Raw genomic sequence first — 20584 nt, 5'->3', positions numbered from 1 at the left:
GAGATGAAGTTTTCAGCCAAGTCTTTTACCCATGATCTGGAGAACCAATAAACCATGTAGTCAGTGGATTCCAGCGGAAGTGAGCTTTTCATCATCACAAGACAGACCCAACAGCTCCTTTGCCTCATATTTTAAGTCCATTAATCTCTTGAGCTCAAGTCTGCCCTTAAAAACAGCAGCCATACTGTAGCCAACATTGCTAAGTTTTGTAGTATCTTGCAATTTTCTGTTCTACCACACTGCTTACCAAATGTACCTTAGAGAGTCACGTCTAAAAAATTATTTTCATCAAACTATTCTCAGATTATTTTTATTAGAAATACTCTATATTCTGATGGCAAAAAGACTTTCCAATGGGGCAACTCATGTTAAATCAGTAGGATAAAGCAGAATCCTACTTAACTTACTCATGGGATCTATAAATTACAGAGTATGAAAGTCACTGAAACTGGAGAAAATACTTGTGGGAAGATGAATAAGAAACTATTTAGCCATCATTCACTCAAGAAAAAAGAAAAGCAGGTTCAAAATCTACACAAGGGGTCCATTAAAAGTGTTCACCAGGGTCCATCTACACAGGGACAGGGACCTGAACTTTGCTTTGGTAAAGAGAATGGGAAAACTTAGTAATTCCCCCTCGCACCATTGTACAGCTCACTACTATCTTTCAAAAGGGACAAATCAAATCTCCATTATACCAGTGTGTGAGTGTGTACAACTCGCCTTTATGTGATAGGAGATGCCATTATGTATATTTATTTCTCATACTGGTTAATGAATAAAGAACTGTTGGCCAATAGGAAAGGAAGATAGGAGGAACTAGGAGACAAGGAGGAAAGAGGAAGTAGTAAGGAGGAGTCAGCATGGAGAGACCGGGGAGACCAGACACCCGCCCCACTCCCCGGTAGGTGAAACCACATGGAAATACATAGAAATGGGTTAATAATTAAGACAGAGCTAGCCAATAAGAAACTAGTAATGGGCCAACCGAATTATATCAAATACAGAGTCTCAGTGTGTTATTTGGGGCTGGCGGGGCGGCGGGACGAGACCAGGCGGTGGACACAAAAACCATACTCCTTATATTTATGTCTTTGTGCTTTTTGATTGCTACCATGGTGAGAACAGGCAAGTTGAGATAATCTTTTGTAAGTCCTAGGAGACTTTGGAAGTACAGCTTCTTGGAGGAATAGCAGAGTCATTCACTAAATGCACCAGCCCTGGCCACAGCAAGTGCACTGAGCTCCCACAGACAGTACAATGAGCTGTGATGTGTTGAGAAGCCCTTATATCTTTGGCATTGACCTTGAGCGCATGACAGGGATTTCGCCAAGTTCAGGTAGGAAAAGAGAATGAAGTCAGAGAAAAAACACAGAAGGAAATTGTTTTCTTAACAAAGTAGTATTTTCAACTGCCTCCACAAATACTTTTTGTGTGAAAATATTTATATGAAAAAGCAGTACACATTCTGTTTCACTTGGTCATCACTACCATTAATTGGTTTTGACACAAATGTAACTTGACAATCAAATGGCAATATGTAGGTCAGGGTTATACACAATTCTCTGATCAGAGCATTTGTAATGCAGGCAATGTAGTACTTGAAATGATATAATGATTTCTCATTTCAGTTGCTACACATCTATTTGTGAGCACAGAATACATAGGCAAAGAAAAATAAATACACTGAGATAAATAATCAAAACTAATACAAAGAATAAACACAACCATTTTATAATGTATTGACTTACAAATGAACAGATTTTAGTATAAAATTGCATTTCTACAAAGCTGTCTAGAAACAAATTTATTTGAATTTTAATTCAACCACATAAGAAATAAGTCAGAGCCACATGGGAACAGAATCACCATCTACACACTTTAGAAAATACGCCTCGGAGGTCCATGTGCTAGGCTGGAGCTGTCCAGGGTTTCTCAGTTGAACTACCTGCTTTGGGTAGCTGCTCAAAGAACCGACCCAGCAGCTTCTATCAGACTCCACCTTGGCTGCTGTCAGACAAGCTACAATCTCAAGAGGACCAAGTCCAAGAATGAGGTAAAGAAAGACACAACCCTGGGAGAATCCCTGTTGGCACAAGACTTACACATACACTTTGCAAACAGCTGACAGATCTGACAGGCTAGTCAATCACAATACTGGCAGAAATAGCAGCAGGACACTACAAGAAAGAACACAGAAAACCTGTACACATCAACAAAGAAGCACTAATCTCCCCTCTTTCTCTCACTTCAGGCTTAGGATTTTATGTGGAAATATCATTCACCCTTTTCGGTCCGTTAAAACTTCCCTCTGGACTGTATTTTTTCCCATCTTACAAACTACCACATGGTAGATACCCCTTAACGAGCATTTTAATCATCTCCAACAGATGTTTCAAGCTTACATACACTCAAACCATGTGACAATATCTTATCAGCCAGGGGACTGGACCTAAAAAGTAAATATGAGCCTTTCTCACTTGCCCAGAGCTGATCTGTCTCAAACTTGTTTACCTTCTATTGCACTAGTTATTATGGATAACAGGTACAGATCCTACGTACAAATGAGATTGTACTGAATGCCATGCAGTTCAATGGCTGTGAAGTGAATGAGCCACCCCTTACCTGTTTCATGATTATCCTCAAAACACAATAATAACAACAACAAGAAAGTGAAATTGCCTGTGCATTGCCTCCATGAGAGTCTAAGCAATCTGGCATGGTTCAGCACAGATAAGGAGGCAAACAGTAAAAGAAATTTTAAAAAAGAGGTAAGTGGAATTTTCAGGTATTCCAATAAAGAACAAGGCACCTTACTCTAACTACCTGTACACAAAGCACTGTACATTCCTGTTCTACTATCACTATCTCATTTGCACAATTATAACATACAGAAAATAGTATTCTACAATTAAATAGCAGATATGGCAGTGGAGGAGAAGCATGGTTAGTTTTGTTTTATAAAATCATGTTTCCATGCACTTCTGCATTAAGTTTGCTATGTACACAAAAATAAAGTATATTAAATACTGATCTAATTTTCAGTTGACTTTTCTCCTTTAATTTTATATCAACTAAATATTGAAAATAAACCTAAAGGCTTCAAATGGAAAGAAATTAAATTAGTACTTACTATTTACTAGACTAGTAAATAGTATTGACTATTTACTAGAAACCCAATTTTTGCCAGGATGTTAAAAAGGGGAAAGGCTAGGAAAAATGACTCCTATAGATAAATATAATTTTACTGAACTGGACTCTCTTCTTGACTTTTTTCCCCATCCTCCTATTTATTATATGTATTATTAAGAAAGGAAATATATTATCTCATGGTACATTAGGTACTATTCAGAGTCCAATTAGAAACTGTTTTTGAAACATTTCTAAAAGTCAAGGCAGATTAATTCTTCAAGCCTTCCCTCTAGTCAAACATCGCAGTCAAACCCAGTACTTCAATTTAGAGGAGGCAGGGGTACTACATAGAGCAGAGACAGGGAGCCTTCCCTTGCCCACTACTCTGAGCTTAATTTATTCCTTGAGCACTCCATGCATCTAATTACAAGGGAAGGAAACGCATGGGTAGAAGAGAAGCTGAATCTCAGCTCTAGCAGGAAGATAACAGCCACCACAGAACCACTGCTTTTTAAGTCAAGATATGTTGGAGGGCAGGAACAAGGGAGGGCAGAAAGGTCTCCCTTCAGTTCTGTGGTGGCCTCAGCCTTGAGTTGACAGCTAACAAAGTTACAAAGATGAAATAAAAACATTTATAAAGAATGGATTGTCACAATAAAATTTGCCTTTGTGCAAGGTTTGTAGCAGCCTCATGCAGTACAGGAAGGCAGATTCTGAACCTACCACCTTTGAGCCTCCTGATAGCAGCTAATGCAGAGAAAGGGTTATATAAACAGTCAGAGAGGTATAATACACATCCCTTCTTAAAAAACCTGTACTCATTATTCTGACTCAACTCATTATGTATATGCATCTTTCATATATCTAGAATCTAATTTTATAAATTTATTCTAAAGATAATGAAAGGGTAGGAGAGGAGATTAGAGATGTTTTTAAAGAATCTGGTTTCCCTTGATACTGATACCAGATTGAGTAGGGAGAAATTTGTAACAATACAGTTCTCCAGAGGATTAAGGAAGATGGAAAAAACATCACACCTTTCATCTCTTGATATGGACTTTCATCAATTTTCACCTAAAGCACATCACTAAAAGAAAAGCAGGCATGCTTTCCAGTTATTATTAAAGTGGCTCCAGAGGTAAAGAACCCCTTGAGATAGAAACTAAACAACACAGACCTGAAGTCAGCTTCACAGAACAACCTTCTTTAACAAGACAAAGCACTTTGGAGTTCAGTAAAACAAAGAACATGGCTAAAGGAACCCTTGAAGAAGTGATCCTGGAAGTACTACAGGCTGACCAAAACCAGCTGTGGTTTGTTTACAACTGTCCCACGAAACCCCTACTACCTTCTGAACTGCCAAAGATTACAGCAGTGCTTTGAGATCCTTAGCAGTTTTAGCCTCATCAGCCATGATTGATTACCTATAGCTTTAAATCGAGTAAGGGTAATGGAGACAGACTCCTGCTGTCTGCTGCTCTCACTAAAGAGCAGTTAGGAAATGTGGTATTCCTCAGTCCCACAGTGCAGAAGTCACAGAAATTAAAGGTAAGAAATGAAAGACAACAGAGACGAAGAGAGCTCAGATGACTCCCTAGCTGCTGCTGCTGCTTCTCCTTCTTCTCCTTCCTCTTTTTCTGAAGTTGTATCTACAGATAGGTCTCTAGAATTTCTAGCCCCAAGAGAGTGTCTGGAGGGGATGTGGTACCCAGTGTTTCTTACATGACAAAAACAAATGCTTAACAATGAAGACTCTTCCTGTACTTCAAGGATACTCAGGAGTAACGTGGCTTTGCTCTCACTATTTTTAGGCCAGCAGCCTCATTTCTAAAGGTGCTATGGAGGACTAGAGAGGGGTCCTCTGGTTGACTCTTTGGCCCCCAGGTATATCAACTTGTTCTCCATCTAAATTCCCACAAAGATCCTTACACCATGGTGGCTGAGTGCTGTCTCTGACTCTCTTTAGGACACAGAGGTTTACTACCATGTGACCACAGGAGGAGAGATCATTTTTTAAGAGTGAACATCACTCTTTCAGGAAAACAATAAATAAAAACTAAGGATTTGGCTTAATCTACAAACCAGAGAAAAGCAGACATATTTTTCTGGCCTGTACTTGTAGAAATGGCATCATGAAACCTATGGTCCCTTGTCTGCATGCTGACTCTTCCGCTGCCTCAGTGAGTCTTCCGCCAACTCCTGTGTGTCAGCTGAGTGAGCTTCACCAGGCTCAAGGTCCCCCGGGGAAACACTGCCCTCGTGCAGTACTCCGTGGTCATTAGCGTCACTTCTCTCCTCATCCATGCTGCCTGCCAGGTTGTCCTCTTCCTCGTATTCCTCTGCTTCGTCCTCATCGCCGAGGTCCTCTTTCTCTTCCTCATCATCCACAAGACTGTCTTTGTTTTCTTCTTCATTTGAGTCATCCTTATCTTCCTCTGCATCCTGCAGCTGATCAGCTCCTTGTACCTCCTCTGGCCTCTGGTCCTGCTCTATGGACAGAAGAGAGAAAGAAAAAATAAACCCTCTGAATGGCGATTTAGTAATGAGCTCATTGTTTAACCAACAGATAGATAAATGGGGAGGTTTCTCCCCTCAAAATGCCAGTATCATGTGAACAGGTTTTCTGGTTGAAGCTTAGCCCATCTAGAGATTTAATATCTCCCTACAGGAGCATCACTGAATTGATGGCAGAGCAGCTGGAAACAGAGGACAAGTTCTTGTTTGTGCTATAATTATATACAGTGTAAAAGCCTTAGTGACTCACTGGTTGTAGCAACCAAAGAGAGTCCTGCTCCCTAAGAGTTTGAGGACAAAGTCAGGAAGGAAAGGCCTCCTCTTACCACAAAGTGAACCTGATAAAATATGAGTTAGGAATAGTGATAGTTAATGAACTTTAGCAACGTAACATCACTTGGGCTAGGCTTGAAGCCAGAGAATGCTGCAGCTATTTACACACTGGCTCCCTTTCTTACACCATAATGCTGAAGGTTGGACACATTATCTAGCTATCTATGAAGTCTTAAAGACTTCAAGAGCTACAGACATGACCTTATTTAAACTCTTGAGAAAATTCAACACTAAGAATAAAGGCAATCAAATTGAGAGCCAGTTAGGCCCAGAAGTAAAGAGAATAAATGCAGATTTGGGCAAGCTGTTGTTAAAGGACTTGAGATAGTGACAAGCTGTTGCAGACTCAAGGAATGTGAGTTTCTCTAGGAATCATTCCTTCCAATTCAAGAATAAAAGTTGCCCACTGAAAAATGACAGGGGTAAGCCCAAGAGAAAAATGCAATCTTCAATATGAAATATTTTCTAATTTTTAAGAGGAAAGTAAGTTTTATTCAAATTGATATGGAGAATAAACACATCTTTAAGGAATTCAATAGATATAACTGGATGCTCAGTGATTGACTGAATGCTAGAACCAAATGCAGAGCCACAGAATACCAGAAAACTCTATAAACTCTACCCAAGCGAACTTTTCAGACTCACCAGAACGTTCAGATGAAGCTCTTGGAAGTGGCACATAGAAGCATTCTGAAATCACCACTAGGACCTGGAGGGAACAAAGTGACTTCACAGTGAGTAGACAAGACAAATTGCCAACTACCTCAACAACATCAGATATGTGTCCCATAACCAGATATCCTTAGACAGATCCTTAGCAGCTGGCCAAAGCCTTCAGAAAGTACAGTTGAGTTGAAGAGTACTCCAGGGTATGCCCATATACAAGAAAGTTGTAAAATATGTACTTGATCCTCAAACTGAGTCATGTGAAAAATAGCATATAATAAAACAGTTTAACTGTCAGGAGGCTTCAATCAAGAACAACATTTAATTATCTTTTAAAATTTGGGAAAAGATAATAAATATAACAGCCATGCTTATATGAAGCAATGACTTTTCTTATGGGAAATGCCCTGCCCTCCTCTGCTATTTCCATTCAACTCCATGAAGACTCACAGTAGAGAAGAGGCCAGCAGGATAAAACTTCATATGGCTGCAAGCCTGGGCTAGGTTTTCAGCTCCAGGCAATGACAGAGGTGCCAGAGTGCTAAACTGCACTGCTCTAGGTCTTGCCTTTAGTCTGATGCTGTCCATCAGAAAGGCCAAAGTTACAGAGCCTCCACGGGCACATGCACCCAGGGGTGAAACAAAGCAGCACAAAGGCTTTCCTCTGAGTACTCAGCTACTTTTTCCAGTTCAGGAAACCATCTCAGATTTAGTCTCTGAACCAGCTACTTAGTTTTGATTCATTTTGTAAGACTACCCAAAATCTCTTCAGAGCCTGGCTATATGTCTCATTCCTTAGGGAGTCTGGGAGGATATGGGCAGCTGCTCCCTGTACCAATCAGAGCTCTGTCTAGAATTATCTTCCTTTATCTTAATGTTCTATACAAACTAGCATTCTTTATACAAGTAAGACATAAAGACAACTGTGAAATACTTTCTCTATAATCAATAGGAGATAACAAAATGGTATTCTGAAGTAAGTAATTTAAAGTGAAATAACAATGTGACCATTTCAAATTGTATAATAGTAAAAGATTTAGCTTAAAAGTATATTACAAATTAATGATTATTAAAGGCAGATTTAATATTCTTTAAAAATATAGAAAAGACAATATGAACAAAGAGGTAAATGTTTGCTATATTTTGGAAATTTATTAATAGGTTTATTTTATTGACGTTATCTGCCCAATTTCGTATCCAGAAATCACAGTGTATCAATCACTTGAGCAGTCTTTACTCAAGTCTATTCTATCTTCAACCAAGCATTTGATAACCCTCCTAAATATTATTTCAATATAAATTTCAAACAAACTGTAAACATAGGCATACATTCTAGAACTCTTTCAGTTGAGCAGAGTTTTCACTAGTTTCCCATACCCACCTATACTAGTCATGTCTTCACCTTTGATTCACCCACAAACTTTCTCATACTGTTACCCTTAAAAGAGCCCATTCTCATGTAACTTCCAAACACCTTGATTAAAAAACAAAAACAAACCAAAACAAAGAAAAACTAGTACTAAACAAAAGGCAGGAGAAGCACAGAACCGGTATTCTATTTCTGTATAGTCAAATTCCATTAAACCATGGCAAGTGGGCAATGTTAGCTAGCAATAAAATTAATAAAACAAGACATAGCTTGGGCCTAAATAATGATTCATATAGGCACCCATATTCCAACCCACTGCTAAAGTTAACATCAGGAGCCAAACTCAAGGATGTGCTACAATGTAGATAAAGAACAGTCATGAAGGAGGTCAAGCCTCGTACCACGTTGTGACTTTACTATAATATCAATTACCAAACATTTCGTATTTTTAAAGACCTTGCTAGAGAGCCAAATTTCATTAAAAATATAAATAGTCTTACAAAAAGTCTACTCTTTTATCTAGAGGCTTCAAAAATCATCAAATATTTCTGCCATAAAATAGTTAGAAACTATATAATAAATAACCTATAAAACATCTCAAAAAGTGTATTATCTTAATTAGTTTAAAATGCAATTAAAAAAAAAAAAGTTTGTGTGTAGGTTACTTGGGACTGAAGAGACCAGGTAAAACAGAACCTGTCTACAAATGGCATTCCCAAATGGGGCAAGAATTTCCACCTTAAACCTGACAAAAGCTTAAAAAGGGATTCTAAAATCAAAAAACAGACACAAGCACAGCTTCTTGGTAGCAGCATTTTCTCAGGTGGGCTCTGTTTGCTGGAGGAAAGCAGAGGTGAGGCTCCCTTAAGAGAGGTTTTCTGACTCAGCATTAGCAGAAAAAACAAACAAATACAACAACAACAACAACAAAAACACACTACCAAACAATTAAGTGGTGTTCAAGAGCAGCCAATGGCATGCTTCTTGGTGGTGACATGAATGAGAAACTCCATCATGAAGCCTAGACTCTCAGAAAGCCAAGGAATAGAGCAAGTCCAGCTGCCACTTTTTTAGCCATGCTGTTTAGCAGATAAGACTTATGTGGTCAGAAAAAGATAGAGATATATAGCAAAAGACTAATTCAAAGAAAAACCTCTAAATGGTCTACGGTGTATTTAAACATATACATAGACTTGGGAAAGAAAAGAAAAAGGATAAAGTCCTTAAAAAAAGAAATAGAATAGCTGGGCATGGTGGCAAATGCCTTTAATCCCAGCACTTGAGAGGCAGAGGTAGTCAGATCACTGTGATTTCAAGGCCAACATGGTCACAGAGTGAATTCCAGGACAGTCATATTTACACAGAGAAACTCTGTATCAAAAAAACAAACAAACAAACAAAAAACAAAAAAAAAACCCTAAAAGTAAAAGAAATAGAGTAATGACAAAAACGCCATGTAAAAATGAAAAATACACAGAGTCTGGGTACTGTATGTTATTGTGTTGTCTTTGAATTGTTTGATTGCTGAGGAAGGAGCAACAGCTGCTAAGACATTAATCATAATGCTACTGGACTAATCTACCTATAGATTTTAAAAGTGCTTTGACTTTAAAATTTAAGTCTAAGGACAGGTTACTTTGGAAAAGAGATTCTGCTTTGTTTCAAAAAAAAAAAAAAAAAAAAAAAAAAAAAAAAGAAAGAAAAGAAAAAAGAAAGAAAGAAAGCAAAGCTGTGGATTGCTTCCAGAATATGGTTTGATCAAGCAAGACCCCTTGAAGCAGTGGCCCAGGTGATCAAATATCCAAAACAGTTGATACGATGCAGCCTCAGACTAAGCCGGGCAGACTACTCCAGCCAAGATTTGGTAAGTTTTCTGGGTTTTCTCAGGATACTCTTGGGATTGACAGAGCCCCCAACTGCAGAAAGCAGTTTGGAAAGAACTATGCCCACAATCCCAAATATTGTTTATAAATGTTTGTTTTAATTTAAACGAGGTTGGTTAGAAATGGTTCATGATCACAGTCAATTTCTTCCTAAAGAAAAAAGGGAATATGATATAGAAATATATACTTTGCATAGGAATGGATTTTGGTTTATTGCTGCAAATTTAATATAAAGAAATATATGTATACTTCTACTCTTTTTTAGATATTGCATTTATACAGCTTTTTTTAAAATGTAATGCATAATTAAATACAGACTATATTATAACAGTCAAAACTTATGTTAGGTTTTCTAGATATACAGAGATGTATTTCAAATGGATCGGTATTCTTCAAAACCTCTCAAACACCTACAGAATATGGCATTTAAAATGGTTTATTCCGGTTTTGCATGATTACAAGACACAAATGCTCCTTGCAAAAACCAATTGCATCAGAGAGAAAGGTGGGCATCAAAGAAACTTGTTATGGAGTTTGCCTTTTATATGGCAAGACTAGTCACTTGGGCAAGAAACTGCTCTTTGGCTGTATGCTGTATAAACTGGGTATGCAGGACCCATAGGAAAGTGACTGCTGAACTTTCCAAAACAAGATGGGACAGTCCTTCAGGGTTCCTGTTTCATGGAAGAGTCTGGCAGACATTCTGCAGGACACAGAAAAATGACTGACAAACTACCAATACAGGTGGAACAGTTTCAAATTTCCTGTTTCACTGAGAAGTGTGCTAGATACTCTAGGTCTATAGGCTGAAGATTCATACACCAAAGTTACAGAAGAACTTTGGGTGACTATCCAGGCAGTTAGATGTCTGTCAATTCTAGAGTTTATATATTATCCTTCTGAGGTCTTTGATGGAGTTGAAGACAGGTATCTATGGTTATGGTTTTCCTTAGTTATGATAAAAGATAAGTTACATTTAAAACTTTAAACACACAAGATAGACTATATGATAGACTATTTCTTTAAATTTTGCCAAATGTTAGTGAACTAAACATTGTTAACTATAGATCTTGTTTAAAAACTGTTTTGTTATATGTAATTTTACTATGTTAAAGTTAAAAACCTTTCTTTTTATATAGACAGAAAAGAGGACATGATGGGGGATGTCCTTCTGTATGCTGTATATGTTTCTCATATTGGTTGAAGAAAAAAACCACTGATTGGCCAGTAGCCGGGTAGAAAGTATAAGGGGGGCTACCAGACAAGGAGAATTCTAGGGAGAGGCATAGAGGGCCGCCAGGGAGATGCCATGTAGCTACCAGGAAGATAGGACTCCGAGCATTCTCCGGTAAGATAAGGCCATGTAGAAATACACAGATTAATAGTTATGGGTTACTAATTAAGAGAGAGCTAGCCATTAAGAAGTCTAAGCCATTGGCCAGTTTATAATTAATATAAGCCTCTGTTGAGCCAGGTGGGACAGAACCCCCATCTAGAGTGAAACACTTAAAATATTTAGCACCCCAGCAAAGCATCATAGTATCACAAAACATTTAAGGCAACTTAAACAAGTCAATGTATTATTGCAACTTTCACTAATACCTAAGAGTTGTATACAGAGATACAAACTTTCATGTCCAAAGAGAACATAATGATTTACTTCGGATTTTGTTTTTTTCTCTCTACAGTAGTAACTATGTTCCTTTATCTATATTATCTAACAAAGCACAACCTCAGTGACCTAAAAAGTATGTATAAGAATCTGGTCAGGATTAGATATTCAGCTAGAGGATAGGAAGAAAAAACTGTCTTTTATCTAACCTGTTAGGTAAATTCTTTCTTTACCATAGTACACAAAGCAAGGAGCTTTGTGTGAAATCACAGCTAAGTTGGTTGTCTTGGAAAATGTTTGCCCATTCAAATACAGCATTTTTTTTCATTGATTAATGTGTATATTCTCAACAACATTAATCCAGAATATTTTAGACATAAAACTAGAGGATGGTAGTTAATGAATTTTCCATTATACTGCACATTACCATTGCAACCAACAAGCAAATTAACTACTTAAATAACACAAAATGGTGTTTATGTGTTTTTCCTTTCATAGCCACCTTTTATTTATTTTTTTAATTATTTTTTTTATTTTACATGTCGATCCCAGTTCCTTCTCCCTCCCTTCCTCCCTCCTTTCCTCTTACCCTCTCTTCCCACTCACAAGCACCTGACCACCGTCCCTCCCATCCCCTCACCCCCATTCCACATGTAGGGCTATGCTATCCAGGTGGGGTCATGGAGATCGGTCAAGCCATTTGAAGTAGGAACTAGGATATCTCTCCTGTCTCTAGGTTAAGGGAGTATCCCTCCATGGGGGATATGTCCACAAGGTCCTTTTGTGCACCAGGAATACATCCTGGTTCCACTGTCTGAGGTCCCTTAGACTTCTCAGTCCTTCTAGCTGAGACCCATATTCAGGGTCCCATGCTAGATTCCCAGCTATCAGTCTGGGGGGGGGGCATTAGTTCCTCCTTGTTCAGGTCAGCTATCTCTATATGTTTCTGCAACAAGACCAGGTTGCATAGCCACCTTTTAATTTTACATGATATCCCGTTTCAAGGAAAAGAAAAAAAGACTGGCATTATCTTACCAGACCCATGAACAGGCCAAACACCAAAGTGGCAATGACGAAAAAGATGTAAGAACACCAGGCAGGAATTCCAAGAGTCACTGTGAAATAGTTGTGAAGGTGCTGTAATCAAAAGAGAAATGAAATATTTACTCACAGTGAAGAATTCTCTAGCTGTGACTCCAATCTACAAGCTGTCTCCACATATGTGCTCCAAGTTTATACTCAGTGTTTAGTAATGAACAAGTCAAACTTTATAGCATTAAAACATAGTAATTATCAAAATCATATTCAGTATGAAATATGCTTTAGTGCTCAAGATCTTGATAGAGGTCCGGTCATATTGTTTTGACAGTTCTTTTTTCCATAACAGAAGGTTTTCTAAGATCCTTCGCCAAATCATTACCTATTCCTTCAGATTTAATCCTAACAGGATTTATTAAAATGTGAAACCCTGGGGCCCTTATCAGTTTTTATGTAAAGCAAAGTGATGCCTAAAAGTATGAACTATTTAAAATATCTCCACACTCACTTTTCCTAATGTTAAACAATGTGTGAATTACAGATATGAACTGTTCATTTCAAGTTAAAGTCTATTTGGAGGTAGACTTGCTGGGCCCACACTTCCTCATGATAAGTCATATTGTTTCAGATAACAAACTACAATCCAGTCAATTACTAGGCACAGAATTAAAAGGTTCCAACTTAGCCATTAGCATCCCATAGAAACAATTACTGAATGATCTTCCCACAACTCACACACACACACAAATATGAGTCCAAGTTTCTACTTCAATTTCATATTTCTAAGTCATTCCTATTAAGAAATTAAATATTTTAACCTGGCCTATTATAAATGAGAAGCATGTAAACAAGTAAACAAGAAATGTTAATGACCAGAACAATCCAACAATTCAAGAACTTACCACTTAGGCTGCATCTCTCACTGAAATAGCCTGGCAGCAGAATCCACATAGTGATGGTTTTATGGGAATACACTATGCAAAAGCATGAAAGGATCACAGAGGCCAGAGTCTCAGAAAGCTGCTGAGGTCAGCTCTCTGAAAAAGGCCCTAACAGGCTATTGTGCAAAGCCATGAAGGTGAAAGCTAAGTGGCCAGGGAGATGCTGGATTGTTGAAGATGTAAGAAATCTGGGTCATTAGTCACAGAAAATGTGGGTATATAGTAAACAACCCAAGAGAGAGACTATGTGTGCGCTAGGCTCATGGGTACCCAGATAATGTCAGCATGAGTGCCAGATGTAGGAACTAGAGTTGCAAGGTGTGGTGGTTGTCCTGCTGAATTTGCCTTACCCTGATCAAATCTTTCTTTGCCATACCACCATTTTACCACTTAGAGAATGTCTTACCACATGCTAAACACACGTACTTGGATTTTTACTTTATAGCTCATGGTGAGAGACTGTCCTGAGTATTAGAAGAGACTGTGTGCTTTTGAACAGCACTGAACTGTAACTATAGGACTTTTAAAGTATGGCTTGTATGCTTTTTGCCTTATGGGGCCAGAGGCAGAGCATTATGGCTTGAAAAAGAATTGTCCCCCACAGGCACTGTTTTCAGTGGCTGTAGAACTTTAAGGAACGTTAAGGGAAGAGGCATGGTTGGTGAAAGTAGGTCACATAACGGTGGCCTTGAAAGCTTGAGCCCGGCCTCAGTACTGATACTCCCCCCTCTAATATTTTTGCTAATTCTTTGAGAATTTTATACAATATATTTTGGGGCATATTCAACACCTCTCCTTCAATACCCTTTAGGGCTACCCTCACCTACCTACCCAACCACCCAACCTGGTTTCTTTTACCATTCTTTCTTTAAAAAAAAAAAAAAAAAAAGAATAAATAAATAAACAAAATATGTTACCCAAATTATTTTGGATGTGGGACCTTCTCATCCTTTGAGCTTGCCCAAGTCCTATGTATGAAGTCACAGCTACTATCTGTTCATATGAAAATTTCCCTATTGTGTCTGGAAAACACTGTTTCCTTTTGGTCAGGTATCACTGTTAGCTCTTGCATCTTTTGACCCCCCTCTTCCTCAATGATCCCCAAGAGGGATATGTTAGATATGTACCATTTTTAGGGCTGAGAACTCCATAACCTTCTATTCTCTGTACACAAGTTGTGGGTCTGTGTGTTAATTGCCATCCACTGTAAGAGGTTTCTCTCATAAGGGTTTAGAGATGTACTAATACTGGGTATAGCAATAAACTATTAGGACTCATTTTAATACTGTGCCCATTTAGCAGAACAATAGCAATAAGTTCTCTCCTAGGGCCAATGACCTACCTATCCACAGTTCCTGGCCGCAATAACACTGCCAGGTATGGGGGTCCATCTCAAGGAGAAGGCCTTAAATTGAATCAGAAGGTTGTTGGTTATTCCCACAAAACAGATGCCACACTATTCCACCAGTGGATATATATAACCAGGACAGTCACTATTGTAGCTCCCATAGTATACAGCTGGGTAAGGCTGATGATGAATTTTCTCCTCCAACGGCATGTATATCACCTTTCAGAACTATGAAAGCCAGGCAATAGAGATGAATTCTCCATGTTTTATGACTCAAGTCTGTGGTGTCTTCAGCAGTAGGGTCTTATCATCGAATTCTGGAGAGGAACCAAGAGCGATAGCAATAGCGGGTATGCTGCAGGTCTATGGGATCCCACTGGCCAACAGCTCTAAGGGAGGTCACTGGATTTTTCTTTGTTCAAATGTGGCTCAATATTAGAGTATGGTCTCCCTCTTCTAGGGTAACTAACACATTTAAACTCTTTTTCCATATGTATGAACATATATTTTAGGATGCTTCTAGAGTAGGTTTCCACAAGGCATTTCTCACAAGGCCTTCAGGGTTGCTCCTCCCCACAGTCCCTCCTCTACCCAGACCTACCATCCCCCACCCCATTATATCAGTTTCTCTCTTCACCTCCACAATTGTCACTGGCTGGAAAGTCCCACAATCATGGCTACAGCCATAGCTGCCAGCCTACCCTGCAGTGGGACTATGAACTGAAGTAAACCCTTCCTTCCTAAAGCTGTTTGGAAGGCACTTTCCAACTCTTTATGTTTTAAGAGTTATTATTCAGCTCTGAATTTAAGTTGAAAAAAAATGTGTATGGAACAGTTTATGCTTTGCTTGATGACTCACTGTCATTACTGGGTTTAAGCCTTGAAGTATGCCAAAGAGACAGAGGACACTAAAGGTCACTCAGTCTCTGGGCTGACTCATGGATGTATTTTTTGAACTTGCTTTATGAATACCTGCTCTGCTGCGTTACCTTACTCGTGAGGCTGGAATGAACAAATTGTGATGAATAATGTGAAGTTTAAGTACTTCTGGGCAGTATCATATACCTTTTCTCCAAAACAAATGATTAAATACTTAAGAAATTTTCTAAGTGAGTTTTTAAAGTACAAAAAAGTTTCTTGCCTCTGAACCACTGCATTCTGGGTCCAACACTGCTTAGTATTTGAAAGCATTATCTTATTTTGATAAGTTTCACTTCAAGTTTCTAGTATAAGCTTATTCTTCAAGGGATCTATCTGAACTTCTAAAAGAAATTCTACAGTAATATAGTTTTCTTAGGATATTTTTACTGAAGACTAATGACTAAATAATCACTAAGGACTAAAATTAATGTAATTGTTTTTACAACCACAGACATAAAATCCCATCTGTTTACTTTAGTTCACAATAGTTTTAAAACCCCTTATGAAAGATTGGAGTTGTGGTATATGAAGCTATATAGGCAGTCAATTACAAGAGATCCAGTTTAGCTTTAGATTTTTACATTTCTGTTTGCTTAATCATGTTTCCTCAGATCAAAATGCTGGTACTTGCTCAATGTTATATGCTTTCATTACACAAAAATATATTACTATTTTACTGAAAATATTTTGAAATGTCAGCTGATTACCCTGAATTTTATATACTATTAAGTATTTTATCAGATGACTAAGTTAGAACTATTTTGCTACATATAAATTTGCTGTTTACTACAAATACATTTGCATGAAGGAACTAAGTGAAATAATCATTAATCATTAAATAAAAGAAATAAGGTCATTTCTTAGTGGTCAGATCAAGGTCTCCATGAACTCTAGACATCTGAACTGTTGCAGCCAGTAGTGCATGGTCTCAATCAAAGTTGCAGTGGCTCTGGAGGACAGAGTCTTTGGGTTTGGAGCTCAGCGTTATCAGAAGAAGTTATCAGGAACAAGCCCATAATCCCTTTCACACACATTCCAGAATCCCCTTAATATCTTTCTTGCATGGGAACAGGAACAAAGTTTCTTCAGTGGTAGCTAAGGCTTCTTGTCTCCTTTTACAGTTTGTCTCTGAATTATCTACAAGATCTAATCTAACCGCCTCCTGCAGGCTTCAAGAAAGGGACCTTATGGTTGTACATTATCTCACTATACATTGCTATGAACATCTCTGGATATTATAATAAATGGAAGAAAAGATGAGAAGACACATCCCCATCTACATCACACACACACACACACACACACACACGAGATGCAACAAAATTTTATATTAAGTCTGTTATTATTAGCCTTAGTTCAAAAACAAGTAAGTTTAAAGCACTGTTATTTAGAATCACGAAGCAAGCAATTCAAACACAATACATGATAAATCTATGGTATACTATGGTATTAATCTCCTTCTACAGAGAACAGAAAGAAATGGACATATTAAAAACTAATGACATATTAAGACTAAGAAATAAGTAAACACTTGGCCTAAATAACTGTTCTAACACTGAAGCGACTCTGTGTCACTATACAAGCACAGACAACAGGAAGTGCTATACACTAGTGGGCACAGCACTTGATCTCTGTATCTGTAACAGCTATACAACTCCATCACTTCAGTGACACCTAATCAAGAAACAGCAGACGCTATAAGCACAGCTGCTTAAAGAAAGTTTTGTTTATAAAACCAAGCCCCTCTCAAGCTACAGTTTGCTGCTCCCACACACACACAATGACTTTCATGCCTGTCTAGACAATCTTTGATCTACAAAGAGACTTTCCAAGGGAATAATGAGACAAAATACAACCACATCATATAAACCTTTTTGCTTTTATACGGACCTCGTCGCCAACCTAATAAAATTATGACTCTGAGACAGTTGCTATGGGTACCTCTTCAAATTATACCTTTCTATAAACACATATTACTATGATGAACCAAAAATGAGAGTAGTTTTATGGCTCAAGCAATGTAGAATTATAAAAGTACTTGTAAATTTTCATTTTCCTATTATTTAAAAGCTATTTTCTATTCTTTAAAAAAAAATCTACTTCAAATTTAGTAATTGTTTAAAAGTACTCACCCAAATCTTGCCAGAGATGCTAAAAAGACCAGCCATCCCAGACATCCTAAGAAAGAAAGGAAGAATTCTGGTCACACACAGTCAAAGTCAAGCAAAGCTCATGGCAGGGCCATACCTTAACTGAGCCTATACCCCTTGCTCTCTCTCATCCATTCACTTCAATTCTCCAAAACGTTAGATTTCATGGTCATTTTCTGGACCACTCTGCTGCAAACACATTCCAAATCCTTTGCTCCTTATCCCTTCATCACAGCTATGAACAAATTATATCTGTAGAAAGACAACATATCCTGGTGACTTCTAAAAGTGAACACTTAACGCTGTCCAATCTATCTTTCAGGATGTAACCGCTATAATTACCCATTTGCTTTTGCCTTCCTTTCAGTCCTATACCTCCTCCCTCAACAAGCACTGACAGCTAACACACACTCCTTGCACATCACTGTGAAATCTTCCTACCACCAAATTTGAGACTGATGTATACCATATCAACTTGTATCAATAGTACAGTCTATTGATTGAGACCATGACCTAAAATAGGTCAATTTATCGATCTGACTTGGATCCTAACCCTTTGTCCTGCTGATGACATGATTCTGCCATCCTTTCTTCCTGCATTAGCAATTATCCTACCTCTCCCCTGTCGGTTTCTTTAGCATGAAGTCACAAAGGCACACTCACCTCCATCTTTTGAACTGGGCAGCTCTTCCCCTCACATGGCTCTCAAGCTTCAGAAAAAAATCTCTAAAGAGAAGTCCTGTCTTGCAGTTTCTTCAGTACTAGGTCCTGAAACCATTTAAATCTGGCTACACCATAACCATTTGCCAAGGCCATATTCTATGTCCTTGTCAGTGTTTATCTTTCTGGGTCTCCTGACATCATGGTTCACAAGTAATACTGTTTCTTTCTTTAGCATCTTTTATTTAGTTTCTAAAAGAAATGTTTCACCCTTGCTTTTCCTTCTGCCTGGCTGGCACTAATTTTTCAATTTCCTTTCATAGTTTTAATTACATGCATTTATTGTATGTGTAAATACACAGTTAGGCTACATGTGGTGGTCATAGGAAAATTTGTTTGAGTCAATTCTCTCCTTCCACTATGTGGGACTCTGAGATCAAACACATGTCATCAATCTATTGACAAGTATCTTTACTTCCTGTGTAATCCCACTGGTCTTCAATTTTTCTTTTAATGACTTGCTTAGTACCTAACTTCTTTTTTAGTTGTAGTTATAGTTTTCAAGTAAAAGCTTATTTAAATGGAAAATGTAGAAAAAATCCTTCTCACATCTTCCCCAAATTGGTAAGCATTAGCAATTTGCCAAACATTTGATGGTGCTAAAGAGAGTCATTCCTTGATGCCAGAATTCTCCTGAAAGCTTTGGTATATGCGTTTTATAATTGTTTTTAAATTCCAAATATAAATCTCTATGCATTCATGTTTACATCCTAGTATCCTGCACACATTAGATATGGATCACACAGTTAAAGATAGTTTACATCTTATCTCTTTTTATTCATAGTTTCCAGTTTAGAAATAATAAATATAAATTCAATTTATTACTATTGATATAGAGTTTATGAAACCTTATTTTACAAATAGGTACTTAACTTCTTAACTTTGAGGTGAGTCATAGATTTATCTCAAGCACACTACTCTTTTATTTCCTAGATGTTCCTTTCATTCTAAGGCTTTGAACTCTGTCAAAGTTTTCTACAATTGTGTTCATTAGCTCACCATGGGGAACCATCTACACACACTCAGCTTCATAGCTTTGCAAAGTTTATGCCTCTAACAAGGCTAACAATCTTTTTTCTTTTTCCTCTTTAATAGTTTAATTAATTCTTTGAGAACTGCACACAATAAATTTTGATCATATTTACCCCTAACTTTACTAGATCCATCCACACCTCTCTTTTGTTCCCTTGCTTTGTGTCTTCTTCCTTCCTTCTTTCCTTCCTTCCTTCCTTCCTTCCTTTCTTTCTTTTTTTCACTAACCAATCAAATCCCATTTGTACTAGCCATACACTTCTGTGTGTGGGGCCATCCACAGGAGTGAGTTTGACTCACCAGAAGTCATATACCCTTAAGGAAAACTGACTTTCAGAAAAGGAATCCAGCAACATCATAGCTCAGTTCAGGGTGGGGCTCATGAATCCATTCCCCTCCATGCTAGAAGAATGTTGACTGAAAGCCATGATCTTGATTTTAAATACCCCTAAGCTATCTCACACAGTTTCTTCTTTTTAATATTTTAATTAAATCTAATTGTATCACTTCTACCTTCCCTTCCCTCTCTCTAACCCATACAATGGCACCCTACTACTTCCTCTCAAACTTATGGCCTCTTTCTTTTGTTTGTTTTGTTTTTTGTTCTGGTGGTGATTTTTGTTCATTTGTTTTTTTACCAGTATCTTGATGTAGGAAATGACAAGGTCCACGAAGTATTCAACAGGAATCCCAGGGATCTTTTTCTTGTAAATGTTCCTTCTCATGTTGACCAATTCTATCTTCAAAATCAACTTTACATCTACTCATTTTTTTTTTCCCATCTCCACCACTAACACCCTGGTACAAGTTGCTTTTCTTAGGCTGGATATTGTGAAAACCTTCTAACTGCTCTCTCCTTATGGATTCTTGGCCTTTCCAACCTCTCCTTATAAGAATCAATTTCTTTTTGCATGTACTAAGAAAA

General features: G+C 37.8%; 1 protein-coding gene across 1 annotated transcript in view; it reads right to left on the bottom strand.

Moving 5' to 3' along the window:
* Nucleotides 1–1382: 1382 nt before the first annotated feature.
* Nucleotides 1383–20584, bottom strand: part of Tmx4 (thioredoxin related transmembrane protein 4) — a 33602-nt gene continuing 14400 nt past the window's right edge. The window contains exons 5-8 of the mRNA XM_051183314.1: nucleotides 17890–17935; nucleotides 12545–12646; nucleotides 6625–6688; nucleotides 1383–5621 (exon numbers count right to left, since the gene is read on the bottom strand). Coding sequence (XP_051039271.1) covers nucleotides 5272–5621; nucleotides 6625–6688; nucleotides 12545–12646; nucleotides 17890–17935 — 562 coding nt within the window. The 3' untranslated portion in view covers nucleotides 1383–5271. The remainder of the gene's footprint in view (nucleotides 5622–6624; nucleotides 6689–12544; nucleotides 12647–17889; nucleotides 17936–20584) is intronic.

This window comes from Phodopus roborovskii, unplaced genomic scaffold, assembly GCF_943737965.1.
Source record: "Phodopus roborovskii unplaced genomic scaffold, PHOROB, whole genome shotgun sequence".
Lineage (NCBI taxonomy): Eukaryota > Metazoa > Chordata > Mammalia > Rodentia > Cricetidae > Phodopus > Phodopus roborovskii.
This window is presented reverse-complemented; position numbering and strand designations above follow the sequence as displayed.